Genomic DNA, 16,802 nt, shown 5'->3' with positions numbered 1-16,802 from the left:
TCGAAGACTGGCTGGGCATCAGTCTGCTGGTGGGAGCTGGAGAGTGATTGCCTTTGATTTGCTTTTTTTCCCCTTTCCCCCCTTCACTTATTAAATGGTCTTTATCTCAACCCATGAGTTTTTTCTCACTTTCGCTCTTTGGATTCTCTCCCCCATCCCACTGGAGGGGGAGCGAGCGAGCAGCTGGTGGGTGCTGAATTGCTGACCAGGGTCAACCCTCCACACATCACAAATTTACCTTATGGGTGTGTGGACCATAATGTTTATTTTCTGATATATGGAAATTTAGTTGTACTAGTTGCACAGTACACAATCTGGCTAACTCGTCTTAACAATTTGGGATAATTTAATATTATTAAACAAATTTTTGTGCAACCATTTTCTATTTTTATTCTAATTTATTCTTTTTCCTCGGTAACTCTCCTAGTTTCTCTGCTCTTGCCATGTTTGTCCCAGTTTCAAGTGCAGCAGCTGAAATGAGACCAAAGACTGAGTGACTTTGTCTACATTTGAGAATTGCATCAGCTTCACTGATGACTGTCCCTCGAGGGGAGAAGGTCTTCAGTTTAGAAATCTGCTTTTGAATAAGCTGGCTTGATTTGAGTCATTGTCAGTGGAGGGAAGTAAGCAGTCTTAGAGGATGAATTGTCTCCTTCCAGAGCAGATGTCTGAAGCACGTCAGAAGTGCCACTTGGTTGGACCTCATCAGGTTTCCCTTAGCTGAGAGTTGTATGTTCTCCTTCTGCTTGGAAAGGTTTACTAATTTATCCCTGTGTTTGGGTAAAAATACTAATGCATTATTCAACCCTCTTGCCCAACAACAAAAACATTACACTTCTTCGTTTACCTAATTAGTACAATCTGTTGTTAATCTTACTGTTAATCTTGTTGTTTTTAACTACTGGATTACAAAAATAAAGTACATATTCAGAATGAGCCTGATTTCTACAGATTGCAGTGAAGAGAAGAAATCTTACAAAAGATAAAAAGTAATAATCAAATTGCGATAGGATAGGTGTTGCATCGTATTGACCAAGTGCAGCAATCAACAACACATTTTGTCTTTTGGCAAGTATAATACTGAGAAGAGCATAAGTAAGACAGAGACCTCTGTAATGGAGATAAACCCCAGTGTATTAAAATATATTCTGTTAAGTTCTCTGGGTCTTTCATAACCAATATTGGGCTATTTGCTAGCTTTGCTGTCTTCACGGTATGTGCCGTATTCTTTGGGTGAGAGTCTTACTTAGGAGCTCTGCAGTACTGGCAGTTTGGTGAAACTGGGAAGGTTACCCAAGCTTCTCTCTTCACACATAATTTTTTTTTTTGTAAGTGAGATGTGGCAATAGTATCACATATAGCTAAGAAATAAAGATTTCCATCTCCATCAACTGGCAGTGTTTCAGTCATTACCGTGGCATTTTGGGTTGGGTTGGAAAACTAATCAAGCAGAAAGAAAAACTTTCACTCCAGGAGGGCAGAATGTTATTTCCAAATCTCTATTAAAAAGTAATTAAACATTATTAATATTAAAATTAAACATTAATATTAAACAATATTAATATATTATCCATTATTAATATTTTTTTTCTTAGCAAAGGCAGTAAGTGTCATCTTATTTCCAGCATTATGTTACTGAGAAATCTAAATATGAAGAATTATCAGGCCAGTTCCAATGTGTCAGTGTGTCAGAGTGGGCCAAATCCTTCTTGTCTGCCATGGCACTCAGGAAGATAATAAAGCAAATTCCTAACTTATAGTGTACAAGTAGTATCCCTGACACCAGTCATAAAGTGTGGTGCATACTGGGGTACCGATAGTCCCACTGCCTGTAGCAGTGGAATGGTTTGTACATGTACAAATTGCAGGATGTGATTCAGTGTTATTTGATTTTAATTACTTCTACAGGGAGGATGTTCAGACTGATTCTATCATCCACCCGTAGCCAGGACTGACAGTGATGTTATTACGATTAAAAAAAAGCCGAAACTAATCATATAAAAGGAGCCTCTTGGAAACTCTTTTAAAAGTCTTCTGTGTTAGCAGTGTCTGGTAAGGAGATGCTTTGTTGTACTGAGAGCAGCTCTTTTCCACCAGCAATAAAAGCATATGTTGCGTTTTGTTTTTAAATGAGAAATTAGGATGTAAGTTTTCATACAAATTGCTTAAATCTGCAACCTCAAAGCAAAAGAGAAATGAAACTAAAGCCTTCATTTTGTTCTTATTTGCCTTTCTCTCCAGTTTGCACTAGTAGCTGGGAGGTCACTACTGAAAGAATTAGATGCTGTCACTGTGCTGAAAAGTACCTACAGCCAGCTGGTTGGTTTTCTTAAGTAACTTATAAAACCTCAGTCTAAAAGTGCGACACATCTTAACGATACGTAGAGGCTGCATCCCCAAGAGCTGCAACAAAGACACAGAAATGCCTGGCATTAAACCAAACTGAATTTAAAATAAATGTTCTTTTATGAAGAGTGCAGAGTGATAGCAGCCACAGTGATTGTATCTGTTATGGTACTCTTAACTAGTGTGGCATCTTTTGAGAGACAGCTGAGTTGTGATATCGCCACTTGTTTCTGTAGAACAGGCAGTAATCTACTGGATAGCTTGCAAGAATGTGCTGCGTGCTTTAGACACTACCCAAACCCTAGATAGAATCACAGAATAGCTTGGATTGGAAGGGACCTTTAAAAGTCATCTAGTCCAACCCCCCTGCAATGAGCAGGGACATCTTCAACTAGACCAGGTTGCTCAGATCCCCATCCAACCTGACCCTTGAATGTTTCCAGGGATGGGGCATCTACCACCTCTCTGGGCAACCTGTTCCAGTGTTTCACCACCCTCATGGTAAAAAATTTCTTCCCTATATCTAGTCTGAATCTACCCTGTTTTAGTTTAAAACCATGACCCCTTGTCCTATCACAACAGGCCCTGCTAAAAAGTCTGTCCCCATCTTTCTTATAAACCCCCTTTAAGTACTGAAAGGCCACAATGAGGTCTTCCTGGAGCCTTCTCTTCTCCAGGCTGAACAACCCCAGCTCTCTCAGCCTTTCCTCATAGGAGAGGTTTTCCATCCCTCTGATCATTTTTGTGGCCCTCCTCTGGAGCTGCTCCAACAGATCCATGTCTTTCCTGTGCTGAGGACTCCAGAGCTGAACGCCATACTCCAGGTGGGGTCTCACCAGAGCAGAGGGGCAGAATCACCTGCCTAGACCTGCTGGCCACACTTCTTTTGATGCAGCCCAGGATGTGGTTGGCTTTCTGGGTTGCAAGCGCACATTGCCAGCTCACGTCCAGCTTTTCATCCACCAGTACCCCCAAGTCCTTCTCCTCAGGGCTGCTCTCAGTCCCTTCATCCTTCAGCCTGTATTGATACTGGGGGTTGCCCCAGCCCATGTGCAGGACCTTGCACTTGGCCTTGTTGAACCTCATGAGGTTCACATGGGCCTGCTTCTCAAGCTTGTCCAGGTCCCTCTGAATGGCATCCCATCCCTCAGGCATGTCAACTGCACCACTCAGCTTGGTATCATCTGCAAACTTGCTGAGGGTGCACTCGATCCCACTGTCTATGTCATTGATGAAGATATTAAACAGTACTGGTCCCAATACGGGCCCCTGAGGGATACCACTCGTCACTGATCTCCATCTGGACATTGAGCCATTGACCACTACCCTCTGGATGTGACCATCCAACCAATTCCTCATCCACTGAACAGTCCACCCATCAAATCCATATTTCTCCAATTCAGGGAGAAGTATGTTTTGGGGGACTGTGTCAAAGGCCTTACAGAAGTCCAGATAGATGACATCCATAGCTCTTCCCTTGTCCACTGATGTAGTCACTCCATCATAGATGGCCACTAGGTTGGGTCAGGAAGGACTTACCCTTGGTGAATCCATACTGGCTGTCTCGATTCACCTCCCTGTCCTCCATGTACCTTAGCATAGCTTCTAGGAGGATCTGTTCCATGATCTTCCCAGGCACAGAGGTGAGGCTGACAGGTCAGTAGTTCCCAGGGTCCTCCTTTCTACCCTTTTTAAAAATGAGTGCAAAGTTTCCCTTTTTCCAGTCACCAGCGACTTCCCCTGATTGCCGTGACTTTGCCATGATTATCATGGAGAGTGGCTTGGCAACTACATCAGCCAATTCCCTCAGGACCCTCGGATGCATCTCGTCAGGTCCCGTAGACTTATGTATGTTCAGGTTCCTCCGGTGGCCACAAACCTGACCTTCTCTAACAGTGGGAGGGACTTTGCTCCCCCAGTCCCTGTCTTGTGGTCAATCCACTCAAGAGGTGTGGGAAGAGAGGTTGACAGTGAAGACTGAAGCAAAAAAGTTGTTGAGTACCTCAGCCTTCTCCTCATCCATTGTTACCAGTTTGCCAGTCTTGCTCATCAGAGGGGGTATGCTTTCTTTGACCTTCCTGTTCTAGCTGACGTACCTGTAAAAGCCCTTCTTATTATTCTTTGCATCCCTTGCCAAGTTCAGCTCCAGCTGCGCCTTGGCCTTCCTGGCCCCATCCCTACACAACCGGGCAGTGTCCCTATACTCTTCCCAGGATACCTGTCCCTGCTTCCACTGCCTGTGCATTTCCTTCTTACCGTTTAGTTTGACCAGCAGGTCTCAACCATGCTGGTCTCTCAACCATGCTGGTCTCTTGCTGTCCTTTCCTGATTTTTTACACCTGGGGATCGAGAACTCTTGCGCTCTATGGAGAGTGTCCTTAAAGATCTGCCAGCTCTGTTCTGCTCTCTTGTCCCTGAGGGCAGTTTCCCAGGGGGTCCTATGGACTAATTCCTTGAAGAGCTGCAAGTTTGCTTTCCTAAAATTCAGGGTCCTGACTTTACTCTTCGCCTGACCCATATCCCTCAGGACTGTAAACTCCACCAGTGCATGATCACTGCAGCCCAGGCTGCCTCCAATCTTGACATCACTGATAAGCTCACTTGCACGGGTGACCACCAGGTCCAGTATCGCATCCCCTCTGGTAGGGCTGTCTATTACCTGGCTTAAGAAGTTATCCTCAGTGCATTCCAGGAGTCTCCTGGGTGGCTTACAGCTCACCCTTCTACTTTTCCAGTAGATGTTGGGGTGGTTGAAGTCCCCCAGCAGGATGAGAGCCTGCGAGCACGATGCCTCCTGTAACTGGAGTAAGAAGACTTCGTCAATAAGCTCCCCTTGATCGGGCAGCCTGTACTAGACCAATCACAAGGTTCCCTTTGTTGTCTCGGTCTCTGATTCTTACCCATAAGCTTTCAACCTGCTCGTGGTTATTCTTCAGAGACAGCTCTTCACAATCTATCCATTTCTTGGTGTAAACAACCACCCCCTCCACCCCTCCTTCCACGCCTGTTCCTTCTGAACAGCCTGTAGCCTTTGGTAGCCGCACTCCAGTCATGGGATTTGTCCCACCAAGTTTCAGTAATGGCAACCAAGTCCTAGCTTTTTAGCAGCACAATAGCTTCCAACTCCTCCTGTTTGTTGTCCATGCTGTGAGCATTGGTGTAGAAGCACTTCAGCTGGGCTGTCAGCTGTCTCCTTCTTAGAGGAACACCCCTTAATTCCTTTGAGGTATTTCACTGGTGTTTCTCTCTTGGCTCCTATTACCTCAGGAGGCCCTGGCTCATCTCCGAAAGACTTCAGGTGTGCTGCAGTGTACCCAGCATGTCTCAGAGCAACAGGCTGAGGGCCCTCGCTAGCACCCCGTGCCTCTCACCTTGGCGTGTCATCCCACAGCTTATCACAGGCAAGCCCGATGTTATCCCTCTCCCCCTTCAAGCCTAGAAGCCTAGTTTAAAGCTCTGTCAATGAGCCCTGCTAGCTTGTGAGCAAAGACCTTCTTCCCCTTTGAGAAAGGTGAATCCCATCCGATGCCAGCAGGCCTGGTGCTGTGTAGGCTATCTCATTATTGAAAAACCCAAAATTGTGGCAGTGACACCAGCTACGGAGCCGTGTATTAATAGACCGGGTCTGTCTGCTTCTTCCAAGGTTGCTGCCCGCAACTAAAAGGAGAGAGAGGAAAAAATAACCTGTGCTCCAGATTTCCTTACCAACTGTCCCAAGGCCCTAAAGTCTCTTTTGATCACCCCTGAACTATGTGTTGTGGCTTCATTGTCCACATGGAAGAGCAGTAATGGGTAATAGTCCATGGGCCGTACGTACCAGGCTAGGAAGTTTCTTAGTGATGTCCTTAACCTGGGCTCCAGGGAGGCAGCAGACTTCCTTAAGAAGAGGGTCTGTCCAGCATATTGGACCCTCTCTTCACCTCAGAAGGGAGTCACCTACAACTGTAACTCGTCTTTTCTTCCTCGTGGAGGTGGTCGTGATACGGGGCGGGTAGGCCTTTCTGACCTTGGCAACACCTCTAGGTGCACCATCATCCACATCATCCATCAACTGGCCTTCCACCTCCAGAGCCTCATACCTGTTCTACAGAGGCACCTGGGAGGGCGAGGTGGGCAAGGAGGGGGTTCACCTGCCGCCCTGCATGTGGACTTGCTTCCATTCACTCCTTTCCTTTAACCTACTGCCTTCAGCGTGGCGGGGGGAGGATACAGGATCCCCTTGATCTTGGTTTTTTTCTGGTGGCTCTTCCTGTATTTGTCTCAGGGAGGGCAGAGCATGGTTCCACCAGTCTATCTCTTCCTCAGACTCCCAAATACAGTCTAACCCACCCACAGGGGCCTTACCACAGCTTACAGGTACTATCCTGTTATGTGTGCATCTGTCTTCCGATGAGGAGTTTTAAAAGACACACATGCAGTACAATGTGCTGTCTCTTCCTAAGAAGAATCTGATATATATTTGTAGTTTCTGTATAAAAATACTAATGCTCCTTATTCCATTTTTAAAATACTGGAAAACAAAAACACTAACAGTGGCAAGTATTTCTAAATTCTTGACATTTACAGTTCAAAATGATGAGAAGCTGTCATACTTTAAAAAAAAAAGAAAAAGATTATTTTGCAATTCAAATTTAAAGACCTATTTCTAACCGAGTGCAGTGCTGAAGGGGGATGGATCATGAACTGGAGTCTCAGTAAGTTGTTCTGATATTTGGAATTCACTAATTAATCATATACAACATCCTTTTTATTCTCAGTATGCAGCTACATCAGACTAGTTATTTGGTGCCTAAGGAAAGGCCCCCTGGGATGCTTTCATGTCTGACAGATAACTATATATAATTACTTGTTTTATCATGTATACACTACCATATGAATTAATTATAAGATATTAAATAGTAAGAAGATGCAGTTTGCCAAGTAAAACATTACATGAGGGCAGACATTTCAAACAAATTTTGTTTTCAAAAATTTCCTGTGTGATATATATTTTTTAAACTACATAATGTATTTGGAGTCCAGTGATGTTTTCATGAGACTGAGATGAAGATTTCATTTTCTTCCAAGAGTCTCACTTGCACAGGTAGCTGTTGAACAATATCTCCTACTGCATGTTTAACAAGGACAGTTTTATCTCAACAGTCTGTCTTCCTTTCCAAAAACTGGGGCAAGTTGAAATAAAAACAACTCTTTGTACTGTTAAAAATGATATTTCTGAAATGCTGTAATGTTGTATTGTGTCCTTTCAAAGCTGTATAGAGCTTCTGTCAAGGAATGTAGTCCTTGAGTGACTTTGCCTTTATTTTAAGAGTATTTTCTGTCTTAATAGCCCCCTCTCAGACTGCAGGAGATGGACAGAGAAATCATGAACTTAAGCAAAGATCAGAGGTTTAAAATAATGTGAAGGGAAAAGCACCGAGATGTGTACAATGTGTGTATGCATTATCTGTGTAGTTTAATTACGGGCTAGGAAAGAACACACCTTGTGCAAGGATCCAATAATTAGAATTTATTTTTAGTCTAATTGATGCTTTAGGAGGCTAGTCAAGATATAACAACCTCTTATTAGTTCAATTACAACAGTGCTAACACTTATAATCCAACTCACCCAGTTTCTCTTAAGGTCCATTAATAATTCAATAAAAATCAATAGACAAAAGTAGCTGCTCATTTCCTCTTACGCTCCCTATGCATAGCTACAGTGAGTTGTCAGTGGCCCAGGTTCTTTGCTGGGAGCAGCATGCTGGGGATGGTGGAAGGTTATTTTATTTTTTATCCTTGGTCTTTGTGTATGCTTGAGGTTATTTTTGTATGCTTTAACTCAATACATGGAGTACGTTCTTGTAGTTCGTTTACAAGGTTAGTTATATTGTGATTCCTTAGGTTTTAGTGCTTTTCTCTTTTGGGGGAGGAGAGATTCACAACTGCAGAAAGGTAGGTAAAAATAAAAATAATAAAAAACCCCAACAACAACAAAAAAACAGTTTCAGAGGTAGATCGTATATGTGTGACCACTTGGTAATTGTGCTGTTGGAGCTAGGCCTTTTACTGCCTGTTGGTAACACCAAAGGCACAGGGCTATATATATAAGGAGAAGAAAAAGTCAAAGATTATCTACAGAGGGTAAGAGTGATGACAGCTATGGTGGTGCAGTCAGCTGGGATAAATAACGTGGGAAATTGTGAGAAAATACACAATTTTGATTGAAGTTGATGTTAACATCCTTTGTGGAATATGTCAGTTGGGAAAACTGCTGCACTGGGTTTGGTAGAGCAAAGCAAAACAAAAGTGCAGCGATCGGTTTGTGACTGACTGGACTAACAGTAGTAAAACCATCGGCTGGCCTGGTGATGAAGAGACTAGAAAGAGTAGTGGGAGGAGAAGGAGCAAAGGCTGTGCCAGAGCCCTGAGATATTTTGTCCTCTTAGCAGGTGAGAAAGGGTATATGCAAGAAGAGACTTATAGGAACACAGTGTTGTGAAAACCAAAGCATGCGAGATACTGAAACCAGGTTGTAGCTGAAAGGGAAGGGAGCCTGGAGAGAATAGGAGCTTGGAAATACAGTCGGGGAAGGGAGAGAGACCCTACTAAGAACATTTTTATTGGAGCAATGGACTGGGAAGTTTTAATGTACTAAACACTCGAGCAAGTTGGAAGGAAGAGTTTGAGAATGAGTTAGTGTGTTTGGTGGTGAAAAGAAAAACCCAATACTTTCACAGATGGGTAAGCTGGTGGGAGCTTGCTTCAAAGTTAAGGAAGTTACGGTCTATCCTTTTTCTTTTAAGGAGGAGGAGCTGGTGAGAGTATGGGTTGAAGACATGAGGAGAGACAAGGTGAGCAAGATCTGGAGACAGGACTGAACTTACTCAGGTAGAAAGTGGGTGAGGGAGGAAAACAGCAGAGAAGCTTGATGTCAGAGGTGAGAAAAGAAGGGCTATTGTTAGTGGAAGGAAGACAAAGAGAAAGAAAAAGGACAGAACTTTTTTTCCTTTGTGACCCTGTCCAGGCTTCAGGACAGGCTGTGTTGATTTTAAATCTACGTGTACCTTTTTCAATGGTATTGGTTGCGGTGATTGGTCACTCTTCATTCTCCTCTTTCATAGTCCCTTAATTGGTGAGTAACATCTGCTGATCTTGTGATGCCCTTTTTCTAGGTCAGGGACCAGATGAGAAAGTCTCAACAGTTCCCAGCTTGTCTATTTCTGTATGAGTCAGGTCAGTAGTGATAAAATTAAGGGCCTGAAGGCCCTTTATGGTGACTGCCCGTTACTGGCATCCATCCTTGGGATTCTCAGCAGATAGGCCCACGATTTGCAGGAATGGTGAACAAATGATGCCCTTGCTCTTAGCAGTGGACCCTTCAGGTCAGGATGGAGGTTTGCTGATGAAGTTGTGTGGGAGAGGTGAAAAAGCATTACCCTCTTCAGCAGGTAAATGTGGGGCTTCATATTTATGGGCTGTGAAGACAGAACCTTTCATTAACACAAAAAACATGGCGTTTTGTTTGTTTTGTTTTTAAATTGTAGGTCTAATCTACTCTGCTCCTGTGTTCACAGTAATTTTTGATGCACCTACGAAATAAATTTTTATAAATAAAGCTTTTTATGCTCCTGTTTGCTCTCTTCCTAGGTACTTAATATTATTTGTTGCAAAAATCCTGCAAGAGCATCTTCCTGCCCACCATATGCCTCTGTAAGTGTGACCAGGGAGATCACTGATGCTAGATGCCATTGAGTTTTAAAGGAAATGGCTGGAGGCAGAACACTATCCATAAAGGATCCTCAGTTCTGGAAATAGCCTTCTCTCTTTACAGCCTAGATTTACTGACTTAGTACCAGACTCATTTGTTCTGGCAGGCTTTTGTGGTGAATAAAGGCAATGATAGATAGTGAGGCCTAAGGAGAGGCTTTGTTTGTTAGTGTGAGGCTTTGGTCAACAATGATTTACAGATTGCGGGTCAAGTTCTCTTCTTATTAGTGGGATTGTAAAACATAACTGGGAATTTCACTCTGGGGAAGCGAACTCATTAGGGTACAGGAGGAAGGGATACAGGGAAACTTTTCCTGGGTTATGTATTTCGCATAAATTTTGTTTGAGTGCTTGGGGGGGATAAATAAAGGCATTTTTTTTGGTTTTGATGTTTTTGCAAGTATAAATAAATCATTGAAGTGCAGATTCCGAACACTTTTGCACTAACCAATTTTCCCAGAGATGCCTCTTTTATCTGTTCCACTGGGAATAGAGCAGGTTGGTGATCTCCATGACTACACTGTTGTCAGTACATCACAGCTGGTGGCTCAGTATCACATCACAGACTTCAAGCACACAGGTCTTTATTGTTGGGTGTGTAGAGCCATTGGAGTGGTGCATTCATCCTATTGAACTGACTGACTTCAGCATCTTACTGGCTAAACAGTAAGCCGGTAATGTGCATTAATATGCTAACTAGGCTCTTTGGCAGGGGAAAATTAAGATAAATGTTGTAGGCTTTCTTAGATATTGAAATGCATCAGGTTTTCTGTTGTACTTAGTGCGTTTGTGTCTAAAGGTGAATTAAAGGCTACACCAGTGTTTCAGCCAGTAAGCAGGATGAAAAGGCTTTTATTTTGGTAGCTTTGAAAGAGAACAGATGTTGGGCTCTTTCCCTGCCCCAGTTCAGTCTTCCTTGATCTGTAATACCTTAACCTAACGCATACAAAGCTTGCATATGCAGTGCCAAAGGGGGAATGGAATAGCATGTTTTTAGTGTGGTCTGTGTGACTAGTTGTCATTCGACTGTTACTTTATCCTTTTTGTTTAATTATCTTTTGTGTCCAGTGGTGATGTAATTTAGCGCTAAAGTTGCAAACTGTTTGTAAAAGTAGCTTATCAGCTGTGTATCCATGGTGTGGAGCAATGGAGTTTTGACACCTGATTAGGGTCTTTAGGTACCAATATAATATAATAATGTGATAGTAGCAATAATAATGACTTTATTTCCTTTGCATGCTGTATAGGCTCTCTAGTGAGCTGCGTGGGAAAGAGGTTTTTTTCCAGTAAGCGTTTAAAAAATGTGGACAGTATCTTTGCAAATCAGTTTGAAAAAAAAATCAGATTTGTTCGAATGAAACACTTCAATCCAAAGTTAACCTGATCAGTTGTGGGTTGTTTTTTTTTTTGGTAACAATTGAACAAACAAGGATTTGAAATAAAGGCAATTATAAATAAAACATTTTGCAAAACCTCAGTATATGGAATGTTGGCAAAATGAAAGCTTTTATTTAGAACACTTCTAAATTAGGAGGTTTGAATCAAAGTAGCTCTGGCTTTAAGTTTTTCACTGCAAAATGAAAACCACTAGTGTTTTGGGTCTCCTGTGGCTATTTGCCTCCCAAAGCAATCATTAATATAGTTTTCAGAAAGTTCTGTTTAATATTTTTGAGGCTTTGGATCTTTAAGTAGTATTTTCTGAGTGTGCCAAAGCCAGCTCCCAGGCAGTCTGTTGACGCCAAGAGCATAAGGCCTCTAATTACTTGAAGACTGATGTTGTTACTTAAATACAAATCAAGACCATTACTTTAATATGGAGTTGTGAACTGGAACTATGAAAGACACAAGTTGCATCGTTTGTGGTAGTAGCTGAGGCATTATGTTGTAACTGTTGGCTGGTTTTGTGAACTGCACATTTATGTTTCTGCAGAACATCTGTATGTCAGATCTGTGCCATTTTCCACTTTCTCTGCAAAACCAGCTCCTCTTGTGCTAGTCTTGTGATACCTTCACTTTTTTTTTTGCTTTCTTAGGTGACTTTCACAAAATGTGTTTTGAGCCTTAGTATACTCACTGTGCTCACTGTAAATACACATTTATTTGTGTATGTATGTCCATGAAAATTACAAAATCAGCTTTTCCAAACCAACACCCTAAATTCTTCCATGCCTGCAGATCTTACAGGGAAAGGAAGGGGAGGAAACCAGCTGAAGTGTATTGGCCGTGAAACTCTTAGGAACTGAATTTGTGCAAAGCAGGCTGGGCTCACCACCCTGAGCATTTGCAGTTGGCACCTTCATAGTTTGTAGCCAACAGCCCCCAGCTTCTCCAGCAGAATCCAGCAGAACAGTTGCACTAGGTGGAGATACTGGGGAAAATAGAAGGTTTTTTCAAAACTGAATGAAGCTAGGAAACGACTACAGAATCGCTAATATTCAGTGTGTCACATTGTTTTGTACTGAAAGGCAAATTTTCTTCTGGGAATGTAAAAGGGAGAAAAAAGCAGGCAATGAGTGCAGTTGGTAAGTAGCTATTGATTTAAAGATGCTGGGAAGAGGAGGCAGAATTGGGAGATAAGCATACGACCTAAATAGGAGTAAAGTACAGGAGTTAACACCGTTGACATTTAGCATCACAGCATTAAGAAGTCAACCCTGATTTGAGTTTATATATCCAGTCTATTGTTTTGAACTATCACCAGACTCTGGAACACCACACTGTTTTCCATCCAGAGATTTTATTTTCAACTCTGAAAGCTGTAAACATCATTGAAAACAGGGAGGAAATCTGAACTGGTGAGCAGGAAAAAAAACAAGCCAACAATCCACCGCTTTGATTTTTAACATACTTTTGTAGCAGGGTTCGGTGGCACATTGCATGACAATATAACTACATGTACAGAGCGTCTCAGTAATGCTATCTTTATCATTAGTATTACAGGAAAAGCGTGCTATGCGTCACTTCCAAATTAATATAGCTTTTCTTCTGTGCAGCATAATAATAGTATGCAGAAGGTGTTTTTTGTTATTTGTGGTGCTTTCTCTGTCTCACCACTGTAGTATAACTTGCTACAAGAGATACATCTAATTTTGCAGGCCAAGGGAGTACCAAAACCAATCAGGTTTTGAAGTCCATGCTTACAGTGATTTATATCTGGAGTTTGCTCTAGGACTTCATACTGCAGTAGATATTCCACCCCAACAAGTATTTTATGAAGTTGCAATTTTTTCTCTCAGAGAAGGTCTTTATATAAATCAGATTCTTTCAGGTTCCTTTCAGATATGGTGTGTGTATATGTATCTATATACATATGTATGTAGATATGTATAGATATAGATATATGTGTTTATATATATTAAAATTACTGATTGGCTACTTTAGGGTTCTAAGAGAGACTTATAATAAGTTCCAGTGTCTTTTCAGATCTTATCATGTTCCTTACAGTTCCTTCCCAAACAACAATACCTATTAGATCAAAGGCATATAGTATGCATATAGTAGTGTGTTTATATGCTGATGACTGCAGTGTCTATACAGGTACAGTGATGGATGATATTGCAGTGCTGAGGCAGTTTGTCTGGAGGCTGTATGGGAATCCAGTTTTTTTTTTTTTTTTGCTCTTATTTAAATCACAGGAATAATATCATAGGCACTTCAAAAGGAAAAATGTAAGCCAATGTAATCTTCTTTGTAACTCCACTAGCAGCTGTTCACAGAAAGCTCAAAGAAACACTTCAAGCAGTTGTTTTAAAGGAGAAATCCAAAAATCTTTCCAAAATGCATTGCTGCTCAAGTAACTTTTTAGTCTAACCCACTACTGATGGAAGTGAATAGCAATGTATCAAGAGATTGTAAAAAGCGCTGCGGAATTTGACTCGTGTTCCTCTTTACCTTATTCACAGATATTGATGAGTGTGCTGAAGGACGGCACTACTGTCGTGAGAATACCGTGTGCATAAATACACCAGGATCCTTTATGTGCATCTGCAAAACAGGATATATACGCATTGATGATTATTCATGTACAGGTAAGAGCTGTATATTCATGAAAAGAAATAAGAGGATGATGCTATTTAGGAGCACCGATATGATTCTTCTAAAGTTAATCTTTGTTAGGGTCACAAAATGTCTACATGAAATGTTAAACAGAATAAACACCAAAACAATTACAAGGATACAGTGCAGAAAAGCTAATGCATTTTACAGATTATGTGTATGTTGTATTGTTTGCCTGAAATTGTAAGGCGGTCTGGATTGTCTTATAGGTCTGCGTGGCTTTGGGTGCTGACAGAAAAGGTGAAGGGAGGAGGCTGAAGGGAAAAATAAGAGAGGAAAAATAGTGCTATGGGTTACTCAGTTTCCATGTGGCATACCAGTACAACTTCACTTGGAGTACAGTGACTCTTCTGCAAACTTTTGATGGAGTTAAATTTGCTGCATATTAGAAGTGGCTGTTTCCTCATTTTGAGTTCTCCTGCATCGGGGAGGTTGCCTAGCTGAATCCTGAGTTCAGAGGGCAGGAGCTCTGCCTGCCTTGAGCCACTGGACAACATGGTCAGTCTTACCTCTGTATCTTCCCTCTTTGCTCTACTGCCAGTGGGTGCTCTAGAGGACGTGTTGGGTTCGTACTGACTTGCTGTCTTCTAGTCTTCTTTTATTGCAAGGTATTTTAGGGTTATGGGATGAACACTGAGCATTTAAATCAGTCTTCCATATCAGAGCCAGGCTGACTGTAAGTGTTCCTGGGATGAATGTGTTTTTTCCTACTAGACAGATAAAGCAAATATGATTCAAAGTTGTAGCACATTCTCTCAGTGAAAAAAACCGTGTGTGAACAAAATAGTACCACTATTTTGTGTGCACAGGGGAACGCATTAGGTCTTCCTATAAGAAGATATATTTGTTCAGTAAAACTTTCTTGGAGTTTGTATTATCTAACAGTAAAGCTGGCTATAAATGGATGAGAGTGTTCAGAATGTGGAGATAGCACTGTGAAGTTCATTTCTAAATTTGTTTAATTCTGTCCATGATGTCTTGGCATGTTTGAGCATCAATGATATGTCTTGGTACAGAAACAGCTTCTTCATAAACTGGCGTAATTTGCTCGCCCAAACATGCACGGCACTCAGGGACATGGATTTGAAACCACATAGGTGTGATTTTTGTGCATCCTGTCTTACCTGTACTTGATATTCCTCTCACATAGACTGGCAAGCACTATTTTACTGCAGTAAGCCCAGTTCTTGAAGGACCAAGTTATAGGCTGCTTGCAGCAGGTCCTTTCTGAAGCAACTGGTATGTTTCTGATCACTCTCTCATGTTTCTGATCACTCTCTCATGTTTCCACACTCTCAGCTGAGTAAAGCAATTGTTTCACTACCTACCGAGTGTGAATGTTGGGATTATTTTAGGACTGACTTTATCTAAATTACTGTGATACTTTTTCCACTTTGCTTCCCTTAACTTGCTGTTCTGATTGAACTCTGCAAATGGTAAACCATTGCAAAGAACTTCACAGGGGCATTTGGTGCCCATAAATATAATAAAGGTATTTCTCGGTACTCTGCACATTGCATTCCTCGTATTTGCTGAAACGTACTGTTGTGAAATTCAGTGTAGTTCAAGAGCTCTGGACAGTCAAACTGGTGTAAAACTTGCTGGAAATCCATTACAGATCTCACATTCCAAACTGAGTTTGGCTCAACATTTGTAAATAATAGTTTCCTGTGAAATCAGCCTGATGGGTGACAAAATGAATGATTTGTTTTCCACCTTTCCCTTGATCACGCTGGGAAAAGTTAATGCAAAAGGAAGAGAAGTAGATTAAATAGTTTTGTAAGATTTCAAATCTTAAGACTTGCTAGGCCAGAGGAACTGTAAGTCCCGCAGTGACTTTCTGTTTTCTGAGCAGTGCCACGTGCTGTCATTTGGGACCTGGAGTTTTTTTGGAGTTAAATTATAGTGAATTTTGGATACTGAGAGGCAACCACGAGGATGCAGTGCCTGTTGGGTGGTAGAATTTCCATGAATGGCAACCTAACATCATTAAGTGTATATGTCACAAAATAACTGCATTTTTTTTCTGGTTCCACAACTAGTGTGAGCACCTCCGGTGGAGGCGCTGGTCAGTTACTGAAGTATGTAGACTTATGAGACTCTTGCATGACATTTCCACCGAACAACTAGTGAGTGAAGATTAATTATGTTTTAAAAATTGAAGGAAGCACGGGAAACATTTAAAGTCATGTGCTTCGATCAGTAAATGACATTTTGTGCTTGGTTTAGTCTATATGAGTGTCATTGAGAGCATTTACATTATAGCACTGTATTAAAGCAGGTGGCAAGTGTATATATTTGTACATGAGACTGCTATAGGTTTTTCACCGCTCGGCATATTCTTTGCTGGTTTTGCCATCTATTAAAGCTCCTGGTTTTGGAGACTTTCATGTGCACCCATTTGCTCAGATATAAATCTGAGAGGTAAAGTGAACACAAGTAGGGAGGGCATGTTGCTGTGGCTTTGACATGGAGTCTGTGGAAGTTTTAAACTACTAGATTGCTTAGCATTGTCTCTCCTGAAGAAACTTGCTGTGTTCTGAGAACCAGCAAAAGCTTGGTGTAGTAGAAAGACTGACCGTGTTTACAGGACATTGCTGAAAGATATGTATGTTAATAAATCAGTGCAAAATAACAGTGGGAAGGAGTTT

At 41.7% G+C, this 16,802-nt stretch overlaps 1 protein-coding gene across 1 annotated transcript in view; it reads left to right on the top strand.

Moving 5' to 3' along the window:
• Nucleotides 1–16,802, top strand: part of NELL2 (neural EGFL like 2) — a 165,630-nt gene that overhangs the window by 77,798 nt on the left and 71,030 nt on the right. The window contains exon 13 of the mRNA XM_075491600.1: nt 13,998–14,123. Coding sequence (XP_075347715.1) covers nt 13,998–14,123 — 126 coding nt within the window. The remainder of the gene's footprint in view (nt 1–13,997; nt 14,124–16,802) is intronic.

Source organism: Mycteria americana, chromosome 1 (assembly GCF_035582795.1).
Source record: "Mycteria americana isolate JAX WOST 10 ecotype Jacksonville Zoo and Gardens chromosome 1, USCA_MyAme_1.0, whole genome shotgun sequence".
Classification (NCBI taxonomy): domain Eukaryota; kingdom Metazoa; phylum Chordata; class Aves; order Ciconiiformes; family Ciconiidae; genus Mycteria; species Mycteria americana.
The sequence above is the reverse complement of the archived record's forward strand: the minus strand, read 5'-3'. Positions and strand labels throughout refer to the sequence as shown.